Source organism: Schistocerca nitens, chromosome 2 (genome assembly GCF_023898315.1).
Source record: "Schistocerca nitens isolate TAMUIC-IGC-003100 chromosome 2, iqSchNite1.1, whole genome shotgun sequence".
In the NCBI taxonomy this organism is placed as follows: Eukaryota; Metazoa; Arthropoda; class Insecta; order Orthoptera; family Acrididae; genus Schistocerca; species Schistocerca nitens.
This window is the reverse complement of record NC_064615.1, coordinates 717,513,136-717,527,305: the sequence shown is the minus strand read 5'-3', so window position 1 is coordinate 717,527,305 and position 14,170 is coordinate 717,513,136. Positions and strand designations below refer to the sequence as shown.

Genomic DNA, 14,170 nt, shown 5'->3' with positions numbered 1-14,170 from the left:
CGCATTTGCTGAGCATGTACTGAGTGAGGGTCATAACTACCAGCCAGTGTCCCGTGTACTTCTTAGCAAACAAAGGCCATAAAATCAACCTGCTGGAAACCCTGGAAATTAACAAACATCTTGCTCACAGTTCAGATCTAATCCTAAATGACCAGACACAGCTCAACACTTCCCCTCTCCTAAACTTCATATGATCATCTCTTTTGTTCATTACTTCCCACACCGTATGTTCCTACATTTTTCCATTTTCCTGTCTTCATTAAGTTCTTTTGTTTTATTGAAGTTGTCTCTGTATTCCATATAGAGTGTAGTTTCAATAGTTAAGGCTTTCTTTTTACTGGTACTTGTATTACTGTCCATATTTAACACCTCTTGTAGTTGTCTCATCAAATATTGTTCGTACTTCACTTTGTTCATCCATTTAATGCAGACTGATACATATTCACTGTTTTGAATATAATGTTAATGTTAAAATGCAGTACCACCACACTCTCAAAGATTGCATTTACTGTAGGTTCCCTCAAACTCTTTCATTTTCCTGCATTTATTTATTTCTGTTTATCTTACTGATATCGCTTAAGTTCCTTATATATTCTGTAGTTACATTGATAATGGTCTCTTCTTTTAATTGGTTTGTGTATCATTCTCCTTGTTTCGCACCTCATGATGTAGCCTTGTCTAGTACTTATTTTATTTTATTTTATTTGTTTATTAATAGAAACTGGTATGTAGGCATGCGGTTCCTATTTTGTAATAAAGGTTTTCTTGCCTACTCCATTGTTATTTATTTACTGTCAATTTTTACTTACTGTATGTTTCTACTTCAGTTTAGATGTGTTACTTCTCTTCCAATGTTGTTTGCAAACATTGCAACTTCTTTGGTGACAATACTCAGTAAATGTCTGAAGATGGCCTTGTAAGCCAAAAACCGGTTAACACAATAAAAGTAATATTGTAGAACAAAAGCAAACTGTTTCTTTTCATTTATTATGTTAATTTCATTCATTCATTCATTCAACAAGAATTTTTAAGGGTACACTTACATAACCTTACCTAAACACAGTGTTGAGCACATTAAAACCAAATAATTGTAATCATCAGATGTTCCTGTGCCACCAGAGACCTAATTCAATATTGGTCATTTAGCAACCAGTTTGTCTCTGTTTAACTGTAATAGATGTTGTTCATAGTGTATCAGATTTTGGCTCAGCATGCTCTCTGAAGTGCATATTGGTCTGCATCCCTTCCACGTAAGTTTCCCATAACAAAATACATGAAGATTGTTATTTTATTGATACTAACAACTGCACAGTATGAATTTGTGCAATGTACATTGGAATCTACCCTGATTAATCATAATAAGCTTCACTAAGATGTAATTAAGACCCTGCACTCCACTCCAGCCATCCCAGTTTAAAGAACAAGGCTGGAAACTTTAGAGACATACCTCATGCACCACTAGTGACAAGAAAGTTTCAGAATTTTTATTATGTATCACTAAAGACAAAAACTAAGAACAAAAGCAGGATGTTTTTGAGTGCAGTGCAGTATGTATCATAAAATTATAATGTATGCTATTACCAGCCAGCTAAGGAATTATGTTAGTAGGGCTAAAATCACATTTTGAATACATGATTTTGATTAATAGTACCATTGTGTGTATAAAACAGTTTGATTTGATTTTTTTTTAAGCTAAAAGTGTATTCTTCGACGTGCAAAACTAACAAAATGTGTCAACATTCTTGTTCTATTTCAGTCATGACATTTTAGTGTTCTTGACGGGTCAGGAGGAAATTGAATCAATGGCTCATCACATACGTCTTATAGCACGGGTCAGTTGCAGCTTCTGTGAAATATTATAGATACATTTGTATTATTTTATGGAATTTGCATGTATTTTTAATAATTTTATTTGGTGTAACTTTGTACTATTTATCTCTGTGTATTATTATTATCATTATTATTATTAATCAATGGAAACTCCAGGTAGGAATATCAAAAATGTAGGAAAAGACAGAGTGTTACTTACTGTAAAGAAGGACATCAAGTTGCAGACAGGCACAATTAAAAGACACTCACATAATCCTTTTGGCCAGTCAGTAAAACACACACACACACACACACACACACACACACACAACACCCACAACCTCCAACTCCAGCATCTCAGGCCGGAATGCAACATTACATGGGATGCAAACAGTAATCTGGAGGGTGCAGAGAAGGGGAAGGGATGGTAGTGTAGAGGTGAGGAGAGCGATGAACGCTGTCTGGTGGAGTGTGCAAGGACTAGACTGCCAGCAGGCGCAGTGTCAGGAGCGTGTGGGGCAGTGAGATGGTGAAAAAAAAATGAGCAAAAAGGGAGAAGAGTGGGGAAAGATGGGTGGAGGCATTGGCAGAGGGTTGCAAATAAACAGTGTGGGAGATGACAATGGGGAGGAGAAGATAGAATAGAGGGGGTGGAAACTGTTGGGTGGAGAGTGTGGGGACAGTATGTCACCATAGATTGAGGCCGGCATAATTATGGGAGTGGAGAATGTGTTATAAGGATAACTCCCATCTGCACAGTTCAGAAAAGCTTGTGGTGGAGGGAAGGACCCAGATGTCTCAGGTAGTGAAGCAGCCATTGAAATCAGGTGTGTTATGTTCAGCTGCATATTCTGAAATAGAGTAATCTATTTCTCATTTGAATGTACCGTATTTACTCGAATCTAAGCCGCACTTTTTTTCCGGTTTTTGTAATCCAAAAAACCGCCTGCGGCTTAGAATCGAGCGCAAAGCAAGTGGAAGTTCTGAAAAATGTTGGTAGGTGCCGCCACAACTAACTATATGTAGCGCTACACAGGCATGCTTTGTAGGCACAAAGATAAATACTGGCGCGTAAACCTCTGCGTCAGTAAATAAATTTTTAAAAAAAGGTGGAAGACGAGCATTTTTCTCTGTCCAAAGTTTCAACCACTGCATTTTCATACATTATCTAAAGAAGTAAATACAAATACCGTATTGTGCATCTTCAAATGTAGCAGAATTTCAATGTGCTACGAAAATCCGGCTGGCAAGACTGTTTGGGATGTTTGTCAATATGGCCAACTCTACGTTCTGAATGTTTTCCTACCTGTGAGAAGAGATGGTTGCTAATAGTAACCTGATGAAATGTGAATCACACTAGAGTGAGACAACAGCAAAAGCGGAAGAATATACGTATCATGTCATGTTTATATTCGTATTATTCTTATGCCTAATAGTGATACAGTCAGAAATGAAGCACGGCAACTGACTAGATTTTTAAATCTAAGATGACTCTAATTTCTGTGCAGAATTTGATGTACTAAAGAAGCGGCCACAAAGATTTTCAAACGGAGGAAAAATTTTCGCCTAACTTTCATTCAGAACATGTTCTATCAAACACAGTCTATTATTTGGTTCTTGTTGATCATTATCAAAGAAAGCAGCAGTGTAAGTAACAACAAATAGCAGTCTCTTGCCATTGTTTCGCTAATGAGACGATTCCTCTCTCTGTTTTTTAATTGTAAGCGGCGGTAGCGCGTATAAAAGCAAGCCGTGCCGCGAGCGGCGACAGGCTGTAAACACGCACTATCAGAATGCGACAAACAATGCATGACACACTACTACAGTAATGCATTTTCAGCTTAGAGTGACGTAAACACCTATAACAAAGAAAACGGCACTTATCAGATCAAAGCAAAATAAGCAATTGATTCAAACCAGACGAAGCACGCGAAAAAGGAAGGGTACCTGTATAAATACGGACTCGAACCAAACTACTGTAGCTGTATCGTCATTCATTCGACCTAAATTGTGTCTCATATTACAATGGACCAACTTTGTTTCGATTTGGAGGTTCGGCCCAAAACTTTTCTCTCCCCTTGAATTTCGAGTCTCAAATTTCAGGTGCGGCTTAGATTTGCGAATTTTTTTTTTTTCCCCCTTTATTTAGAGTCTCATTTTTCAGGTGCGGCTTAGATTCGAGTGCGGCTTAGATTCGAGTAAATACGGTATATAAACAAATCTGCAGCACAGCCACAGGCACCCGCATGCCATCCTCCTATGCCAACCTTTTTACAAGCCATCTAAAGGAGACATCAAAAACCTGGTACTGCAAAAACACATCTCCATGGCACAGGCATCCCAAACCACCTCTGCTTAAGATCCTACTACTCTGCAATCTCTACTCTGTACATGACATCTCTGAAATTGAATCCCTTGCTCTCCAGTACCTGGAGGAGCTTTCCAGCACTACCTCCACAAGTTATCCAACCTGCTGACATCCTACTGCTCCCTTGGGCCAACACTATACAACCTCTATTGTATCCAGAGTGTTCCTTCTCATAGCAGCTAAATCCTGCCTAACCAACCTTTACAGCTTGTTACAACCCCAAAAGAGCCCTACTACCAACTCTCCACCAAATCTAGAGACAAAACTTTCCCGTAACACTGTTGTTAACCTTTCCACCAAAACCATCAGCTCCACAGCAGTTTCAGTCCTATCCAAAGGCATCACCTTTAGCCCTACACCCAAATTTAACAATGCTGGACTTGCCAAAGACGTACTCTCCTTCTCCCAATCCCTGCAATGGGAGCATTACTTTGCAGCCAATCCCTCCAACCAGAACCCCCTAATTCTTACACTGAGCCCTGCCTCTTCCAGTTCATACTACCATCTAACTGAGATCCTCTCCCCTCCCCCCTCCCACTCCATTGCAGCCAATCCCTCCAACCAGAACCCCCTAATTCCAACATTTCAGTAGAAGAAAGGAAAGCCGTGCATAGCCTCAAAACAAATCCTGACCTAATCATCCTACCTTCAGGCAGAGGTTCCACTACTGTTGCTATGAATCACAGTGACTACCTGGCAGAAGGTCTCCGCCATTTATCTGACTCCTCTACCTATAAACTCAGCCAGAGTGATCCAATCCCAAAAGTCCAACACAAACTCCAATCCCTGCCTAAAGCCTTAGGCCTCTCCCAGAACATCTCCCCTGAATCCATTTCCCTCCTCACCCCTATGATACCCAACACACTCACCTTCTACATGTTCCCCAAAATCCACAAACCCAACAATCCTGGCCGTCCTGTTGTGGCTGGTTATGGTACCCCCACTGAAAGAATTTCAGCCCCCATTGACCAACACCTCCAATCAGTTACCTGCAATCTAGCCTCCCAAGTCAAAGACACCAACCACTTCCTTCAGCGACTCTCCACTATCCCCACCCCATTATCTCCTGGATCCCTACTCATCATTCTTGACGCCACCTCCCTATACATCAACATCCCTCATACCCATGGTCTTACCACTATTGAACTCTACCTTTCCCAATGTCCTTCAGACTCCAAACCCACTACCTCATTCTTCATACACCTTACTGACTTTTATCCTACTCACAACTACATCTCATTTGAAGGGAAGTTATATGAACATGTCCACAGCAAAGCCATAGGCACTCACATGGCACCCTCGTATGCCAACCTTTTTATGGGCCATCTAGAGGAGACCTTCCTCATCTCCTGAACTACCAAACTCCTAGTCTGGTTCAGGTTCATTGATGAGATCTTCACAATCTGTGCACAGGGCCAGGGCCAGAGTTTCTTCACAACCCCATCTGCTTCATGTAGTCCTTCTCAACCCAGCGTGCACCTTCCTAGACGTTGACCTTCTCCTCTCCGATGGCTCCATCCCCACCTTTGTCCACATTAAAACCACCAACAGTACCTGCATTTTGACACTATCCTCCCTTTCACACCAAAAAATCTCTCCTATACAGCCTGGTCACCCGAGGACAGTGTATCTGCTGTGACAAAAACTCCCTTGCTCAATATGCTGAGGGTCTCACCAAGGCCTTCACAGACAGGCATTATCCCCCAGACATAGTCTGCTAACAGATCTCCTTTGCCATTTCCCCTCTCACCCCCTATCTTCCCACCACCTTCAAGAACCAGGCACAAAGGAATGTCCCCTTTATCACCCAATACCACCCCAGTCTTTAACAATTGAACCACATCCTTCATCAGGGCTTTGATTACTTTCCTTCGTCAGGGCTTTGATTACTTATCATAGTGTCCTGAAATGAGGGACACCCTACCGGAGATACTTCCAACACCTTCTGAATTGCTGTTCTGTCACACACCCAACCTCCATAACATCCTAGTCTATCCCTAAGCCACTCCTCATCCCAACCCCTTGCCACAAGGATCATATCCCTGTGGAAGACCCATGTGCAAAACCTGCCCAACCCACCCACCCAGCACTTCTTATTCCAGTCCAGTCGCAGGTTTATCCTACCCCATTAGGGGCCGGGCTACCTGTGAAAGCAGCCACATCATTTACCAGCTTTGCTGCAATCATTGCACAGCTTTTTATTTGGTATGACTATCAAGCAGTTGTCTGCCAGAATGAATATCCACTACCAAACTGTGGCCAAGAGCAAAGTAGACCACCCTGTCGCACAACATGCAGCTGAACATAACACACTTGATTTCAATGGCTTCTTCACTACCCCATCGATCTGGATTCTACCCTCCACCACCAGCTTTTCTGAACTGTGCAGATGGAAGTTATCCTTACAACACATTCTCCACTCCCGTAATTATCCCAGCCTCAACCTACAGTAAAATACTGCCCCACACCCTCCACCCAATAGTTTCCACCCGTTCTATCCTATCATCTCCTCCCCATTGTCATCTCCCATCCTGTTTATTTGCAGCCCTTTGCCAATGCATCTGCCTGTCTTTCCCCGCTCCTCTCCTTTTTAGCTCCTAATTTTCCCCACCTCTCTGGTCCACAACCTCCTGATGCTGCGCCTGCTGGCAGTGTAGCCCCTGCACACTCCACCAGACAGCATTCCTCTCTCTCCCCACCCCTACACTATTATCCCTTCCCCTTCTCTGCCCCCTCAGATTGCTAGATTGCTGCTTGCATTCCGGCCCGAGATGCTGGAGTTGGAGGTTTTGTGTGTGTGTGTGTGTGTGTGTGTGTGTGTGTGTGTGTGTTTTACTGATCAAGGCTGCAGCTGAAAGCTTTATGTGAGTGTCTTATAATAGTGCCTGTCTGCAACTTGACATGTCTTCCTTACAGTATGTAGAAATCTGTCTTTTTCTACATTGTTATTATTATTATTATTATTATTATTATTATTATTATTTGTAGGATTTCCTTGTGTTTTATGTGTTTGGTTCCAGTCATAGATTGCTTTAACATTATTTATCTTTCATGATATCTTAAATATTTACTCTCTACTTTCGGTCATATGACGTAGCTTCATTACTGGCTTTCTGTTATACTGATGGCCACCTTTTTACAATTTTTTTAGTTAATTTCCCAAAGCTCCTTCATGAATTTAATGTTTGTGGATATCATTCTGTCTTTTGAAATAAACTGTTTGATTGTCTCACTTAACATTCACACATTATTGCAAAATCTCAGAATTCTTAAATTATCATTAAGTGGCGTTATGCATCAATGGATGTGTCACATGGGGAAAGAAAAGACTATTGTAGATTGTAGCATTGGCTTATCATTTTTGTAAAGGATAGAAACTAAGATCAAAACAAAAGAAGAATTTTACAGATGTAATACTTAAGTGACTGGAACAGGGAAAGAGGTCATGAAAATCAGGTAGAAAATGCAATAATAGTGTAGTGGATACAACAGAATTACAAAATGGAGTAAAATTGAGAAATGTCAAATAAAAAATGAAATGTGGAACATTTTACACAGTGCATGAGAGTATATCGAGTTTCATAATTTTTGTAGGTTGGGGATAACTTTTCTGTAAAATAGTTATTTCACTCCTTGTATTATGTATTAATTGCTATGTACTTGTTAACCCATGCTCTCTCTCTCTCTCTGTATCTATCTTTCTATTTCTATCTCCCTCTCCCTCTCTCTTACTATTCAGCTCATTGGTCTTTCTTATATTCTTTGTTGATAATTTTTGCTTAACTTCTGTGTCCTTTTCTCTTGTACTCCTTCCATTTCTGATCTTCTTCTTTAAGTTTGTCATTACTTTTTTCCCACTACAGCACATCAGTTTTGGTGTTACTTTTAAATATTTGTGAAGTACCTCCCTTATATTATAAACTGTAATATCTTACAATATCATTCAGTGCTTTTTTATTATGTATATATGCTTCTCTGCAACTCCATGTCATACATTTGTGCAGTGACAGAAATATGTTACATGATGAAGAATCAACCTGATATTTATTAAACTTTGTGGAGATGTTCATCACATCATGGGTATCAAATGATTACACTTTCACTTCATCCAGAACTGATGTCCATCATCAAGAGCAGTATAAGTTGTGACCGTATGGGCACAAAAACATCCTAGTATTTGTGGTGGTGTGGAAGCAAACAGCCTCAGAATGTCATCTTGAGAAATATCATATCATGCCTGAAAATGCATGCTATATCTGTTCATGAAGATTGCCGACTGGAGTAATGCATGTTTTCCCAGCATAACCCTGAAGTGCTCTTTGAGTGACAAATCAGGAGGCAAAGCTGTCCAATCATGGATCCATAAATTCCTCAAGGCAATTGTGGTGTGAACTGCAGTGTGGGGTCTTGCATCATCCTTCTGGTCGTGAATGGTATGATAGCAGGGTTTGCCACTCTTGCCATACACTAATGAATATTCAGCCTCCCTTCAACAATTATGAAATCAGTCCTGTTGCCAGTAGCAACCCATACCATGATTTCAGGAGTCTAAACGGCATGAGCTCTCAAGAATAGCTGCCTGATCAGTTGATGTCGATCTGACCACTACAGACATAGGTGAGACTATTCTCTGAACACCACAGAAAGCCACTAAATGTCCAATTGACAGGCTCTAGACCATGCAAATCTCTGTTGTCTTTGGTATGATGTCAGCAGTAAACAATGCACAGCGACCAAAGATCTCAATCCAACTTCCAGTTGTAGGTTCCCAATGGGTCATGTTGGTATTCGGCCTCTAAGCTCTGCTTGGACATCAGCTGTTGCCATCCATCTATTTTCAGAGCCAGTCGACGAACCTTGCTCCCTTCTTGTGTTGTCATCCTTCAGGATGACCACTTGCATACCCTTCTTGCCACAGTTGTCCTCAGTCTCTCTTGTCACTTCTAGTTCTATAGTCATTGCACTACAGCAAACAGTGAGTGTGATCTCTTGATATGATGTTCCTCATGTCAATGATTAATTTTCTATTTGTGTCTGAAAATGGCAATAAACTGGATATGCATGTCCTCTGTGACAAGAGACGTCAAAGGTTCTGTGACAAACTAGGCTGCAACTTCTTCGACTTGCACCATAGGGTTGAGAATTGTAGGGTCCTGCTTAATGGGTCAGGTGTGCACTACACAAGTAGCCTGATCGTGCATGGGGTCCAGATAACGAAAGCTGTAGGAAACCCAGAAGTATCAGTGTAAGATCGAAAGAAATGCCTCCCACACGAACATTAAAATCCCTTTGGTTAACTGTTGAAGCATTCGCAAAAAAAGTGCCAGAGTTCAAAGTGCTCCTGAAAAGTAGCAGAGTTCATATAATACTAGATGCAAAAAGCTGGTCGGAACCTCAAAGTGATAGCCATGAGATTTTTGGGGAAAATTTAATTGTATATCGAAAGGATGGGATAATGGGAAATGGAGGTGGTGTATTTGTCACAGTAGAGAAGAAACTCAGATCTACCAAGGTAGAAATTGAAGCAAGCAACTAGTGAAACTGTTTTCAGCAAAAAAACAGTTTCAGGGGTGGGAATAAAAGCGTAACTGGATCCTTTCATCACCCACCAGACTCATCTCTTGATGTAATTGAAAACCTTAGAGAAAACATCAGTTCGCTTGTACGTTAGTTCCCCAATCATACTGTAATCATTGGAGGAGGTTTGAATCATCAAACAGTCAAATGGGAAAGTTACAGTTTCATTAGTGATGGATATGATAAGACATCCTGCAGAACGATAATAAATGCCTTCTCTTAAAACCACCTAGAACAGATTGTTAGGAACCCCAATCATGATGGAAATATATTGAATCTAATACCAGCAAATATAACTGACCTCTTAGAGAATGTCCACAGCACAACTAGTATCAATGAACATCATGTGGTTGAGGCAGCAATGATTACTGAAGTACAAAAGACAACTAAAACAAGCTGAAAGATATATATGTCCAGTTAACTAGATAAAAAAATCAGTGGTGTCACAGCTTTCATGAGGAACCTGGAACTTCAGCACTGGACAGGAGCACGTCGAGGAACTGTGCTCAAGTTGAAAAGAACAGTTGACCATACACTGAATAGATAAGTTCCCAGTAGAATAGTTTGTAATAGAAGAAACCCTCCATGGTATACAGTCACTGTACAGAATCTTGTAGAGGGACAGAAGTTACTGCATAACAGGTGTAAAACAAAGTGTAGAGCTATAGATAGAGAGATGCTGAATGAAATGCATTTGGGTGTCAAGAGAGCAATATGTGATGCCTTCAATGACTACTCTAGCAGAATATATAGATCTTTCATAGAACCCAAAGATATTGTGGTCATGTGTAGGCTGTTATTGGCACCAAAGTTTGTGTCCAGTCCCTAGTGTATGAGTCAAGAAGTAAAATTGAGGGTAGCAAAGCAAAAGCTGAAATGCTTAACTCTGTTTTCAAATGTTCCTTTTCAAAGGAAAACCCAGGAGAATTGCCCCAATTTAATCCTCATACCAATGAAAATATGGATGAAATAACTTTAACCTGTCATAGATCCTTCGAACAAAAAACTATGCCCAGTAGTTGGAAGAAGCACAGGTCATACCCATCTACAAGAAGGGTTGTAGAAGTGATCCACAAAACTACTGTCCAGTATCTTTAACACCAATTTGTTGTAGAATCTTAGAATGTATTCTGAGCTCGAACACAATGAGGTATCTCAAACGACTGGAACAACCTCCTTCAAACCAATCAGCATGGATTCCAAAAACATTGATCATCTGAAACCCAGCTCTCACTTTTCTCACAAGACACAGTGAAAGATTTATATCAAAGCAGTCAGTTAGATGCAGTATTTCTTGATTTCTGAAAAGTATTTGACTCAGTACCACACTTACATTTTTTGTCAAAAGCATGTTCTTATGGTGTACCAATTGAAATTTGTGACTGGATCGCTCGGGAGGACATATCATGTTATCTTGGATGGAGAATCATTATCAGATGTAAAAGTAACTTCGAATATGCCCCAGAAAAGTGTTTTGGGACCCTTGCAGTGTTATATATTAATAACCTTACAGACAACATTAGTATTAACCTGAAACTTCTTGTAGATGATGCATTTATCTATAATGAGCTGCTGTCCAAAAGAAGCATAAATATTCAGTCTGATTTTGATAAGATTTCGAAGTGGTTCAAAGGTTGGAAACTTTGGTTTATTGGTAGAACACTGGGGAAGTGCAATCAGCTTACAGGTCACTTACACAACCCATCCTAGAATATTGCGCAAGTGTGTGGGACTCATATCAAATAGGACTAACATGGGATATTGAGTGTATGCAGAGAAGGGCAGCATGAACGATTACAGGTTTCTTTGATCCAGGGGAGAGTTTCACAGAGATGTTGAAGAATTTGAACTGATACGGACTTGAAGGCAGATGTAAACTGTTCTGAGAAAGTATACTAACAAAGGTTCAAGAACATATTTTAAATGATGCTATAGGAATGTACTAAAAACCCCAACTTTTTGCTCCCATAGGGATCATGAGGACAAAATTAGAATAATTACAGCACGCACAGAGGCATTCAAACAGGCATTCCTCGTGCTCTGTATGTGAATGGAATGGGAAAAAACTGGTTTAACTGGTACAGTGGGACGTACCCTCTGTCATGCCCTTCACAGTGGTTTGCAGAGCATAGATATAGAAGTAGAAATGTAAGTCCAGGATGGCTTGCCATGAAGGGCAACAAAACAGAGCGTAGAATATTGTCAACTTACAGAGTGCTGTAAGAATGCTTTGGATGACAACTAAAGGGGTCCTTCTATGAAGAGAAATAGCACCCCAGACCATCATTCCTGGCTTTCGGACTGTATGGTGGGTGACAGGTTGATATTCCATTGCTGTCCAGAGTGTCTCCAGACACATCTTTGCTGGTCATAGGGATTCAATTCAAAGCGCGACTCATCACTGAAGACAGTTCTACTCCAGTCAATGAGATTCCAGGCTGAGGATATGTCTGGTGACTCCCCACATAGTGGTGGGATGCCAAAATGACTGTCACCCACCACAGAGACTGATAACCAGGAGTGCTGGTCTGGGATGCTGCTTCTTTTCATAGCAGAACCCCTTTGGTTGTCATCCATGACACCCTTATAGCGCAGAGGTATGCTGATGGTATCCTATGTCTCATTTTGTTGCCCTTCAAGGCAAGCCATTCTGGGTTTCCATTTCAGTAAGATAATGCCCACCCACTCACGGCAAGAGCTTCTACTGCATGTCTTCATACTGGCCAAATCCTACCTGGGCCAGCAAGGTAGCTGAATCTGCCTACAATTGAATCCACTGGAAGTGTTCTGGGTAGGTTCCTCAAACCAGTTCAGGATTTTGATAATTTAATGGGCCAATTGGACAGAAATTGGGATGATATCTATCAGGGGGACATCCAACTATTCTACCAATCGGTGCCAAGCCAAATAACTGCCTGCATAAGGGTAAGAGGTGGACCAATGCTTTATTGACTTGTTCAGTTTGTGGAGCTCTTTCTATTGAACAGATCATTGTGTCGGCTCCCCCCCCCCCCCCTGCCCCCTCCCAACCCACCACCTAGAGTGTGTGTGACACACCCAGTAACCATCATATACTCATACCATTTTTTGTCTGTAGTAATGGCTATTTTCTCTATTGAAAATAAGCTGGCCTAGGGATCTAATTTTAAACGTAATATTCCACAGAACATAAATACTGGAGTGTCTGTCTGATAGCATTCAGTTAAGGTGTGCATAACATAACACTTTCCTTTTCTGTCTGTGTAACAGTAAGTGAAGGAATTTTTTTATTGTGATGTTTGTACAACACAGTAATAACAGAAAAAAATACATGGTACTTGTTCAGTTTTACAAGTTGAATAAAGAATTTTCTGTTAAGGTTACTTATGGGTAATAAAATCAGTTAAGTTGTTTTCTTTAATTATGCTAAATTTCATTGATGTGAGTGTATGTATATATAATTAAGATAAGTATTTTTTACATAAGTTACTTTTACTTTGACGTGCACTTATTATTTTATACTTATTCAATAATTTCAGGACCTGGAGGGCAAGGCACCACCTTTAAGAGTTTATCCTTTATATTCATCCCTGCCATCACATCAGCAGTTAGATGTTTTTCGACCTACATCCAAAGGCATGAGGAAAGTAATACTAAGCACAAATGTCGCTGAGACATCAGTCACAATCAGTGGAATAAAGTATGTTATAGATAGTGGAATGGTGAAAGCGAGGTATGAGCTGTAGTTAAAACTCTTATTGCTATGGATTTCAGTTATTTATTTTGTTAAATAACTTAACAATGGCAACTTTGTCTTAAACTTTTCTTAGGTCGCACCATCCTGGTACAGGGCTGGATATCTTGAAAGTGCAAAGAATTTCACAAGCACAAGCCTGGCAGAGAACAGGCCGGGCTGGTCGAGAATCAACTGGATACTGCTACCGTGTGTATACGAGGAAGGTAGAGAATATTTATACTTATTGTGTATAAAGCCTGTTCTGAAATAGATTTTTAGTTATTGCTTTAGGCAGTCTCTGTATCTGGATTAGTTTGTATAATGATCTACCTCCAGATATTAATCTTCCAGAATAAAATCTTTATGTCAGTGGCCTATTCTCAGGTCACCTTCTGTTTTCTAATTGTAATATTAAAACCTATAATACTCCATATAATTATATAGTATATTCTTTACTTAAAGTAAAAACCCTTGTGTTTTGGAAGAAGAAAATGAGATGGGAAGTAGATAATCTCTTTAGATTTAAATTAGCAAAGTTACATAAGAAAGTAAATAATTTGGGAGTAAGGGAAACCACTCACTGAATAGCAGAAGCATTGAGTCATCAACAGGACGTCCGCCCTGATAGCTGTGTGGTCAGCGTGACGGATTGCCGTCCTATGGGCCTCGGTTCGATTCCTGGCTTGGTTGGAGATTCTCTC

The 14,170-nt window shown here is 40.3% G+C and overlaps 1 protein-coding gene across 2 annotated transcripts in view; it reads left to right on the top strand.

Moving 5' to 3' along the window:
• Positions 1-14,170, top strand: part of LOC126236893 (ATP-dependent RNA helicase DHX33) — a 140,958-nt gene that overhangs the window by 88,802 nt on the left and 37,986 nt on the right. For both annotated transcript variants that reach the window (XM_049946532.1, XM_049946533.1), the window contains 3 exons: positions 1,757-1,832; positions 13,273-13,466; positions 13,564-13,693. In XM_049946532.1, coding sequence (XP_049802489.1) covers positions 1,757-1,832; positions 13,273-13,466; positions 13,564-13,693 — 400 coding nt within the window. The remainder of the gene's footprint in view (positions 1-1,756; positions 1,833-13,272; positions 13,467-13,563; positions 13,694-14,170) is intronic.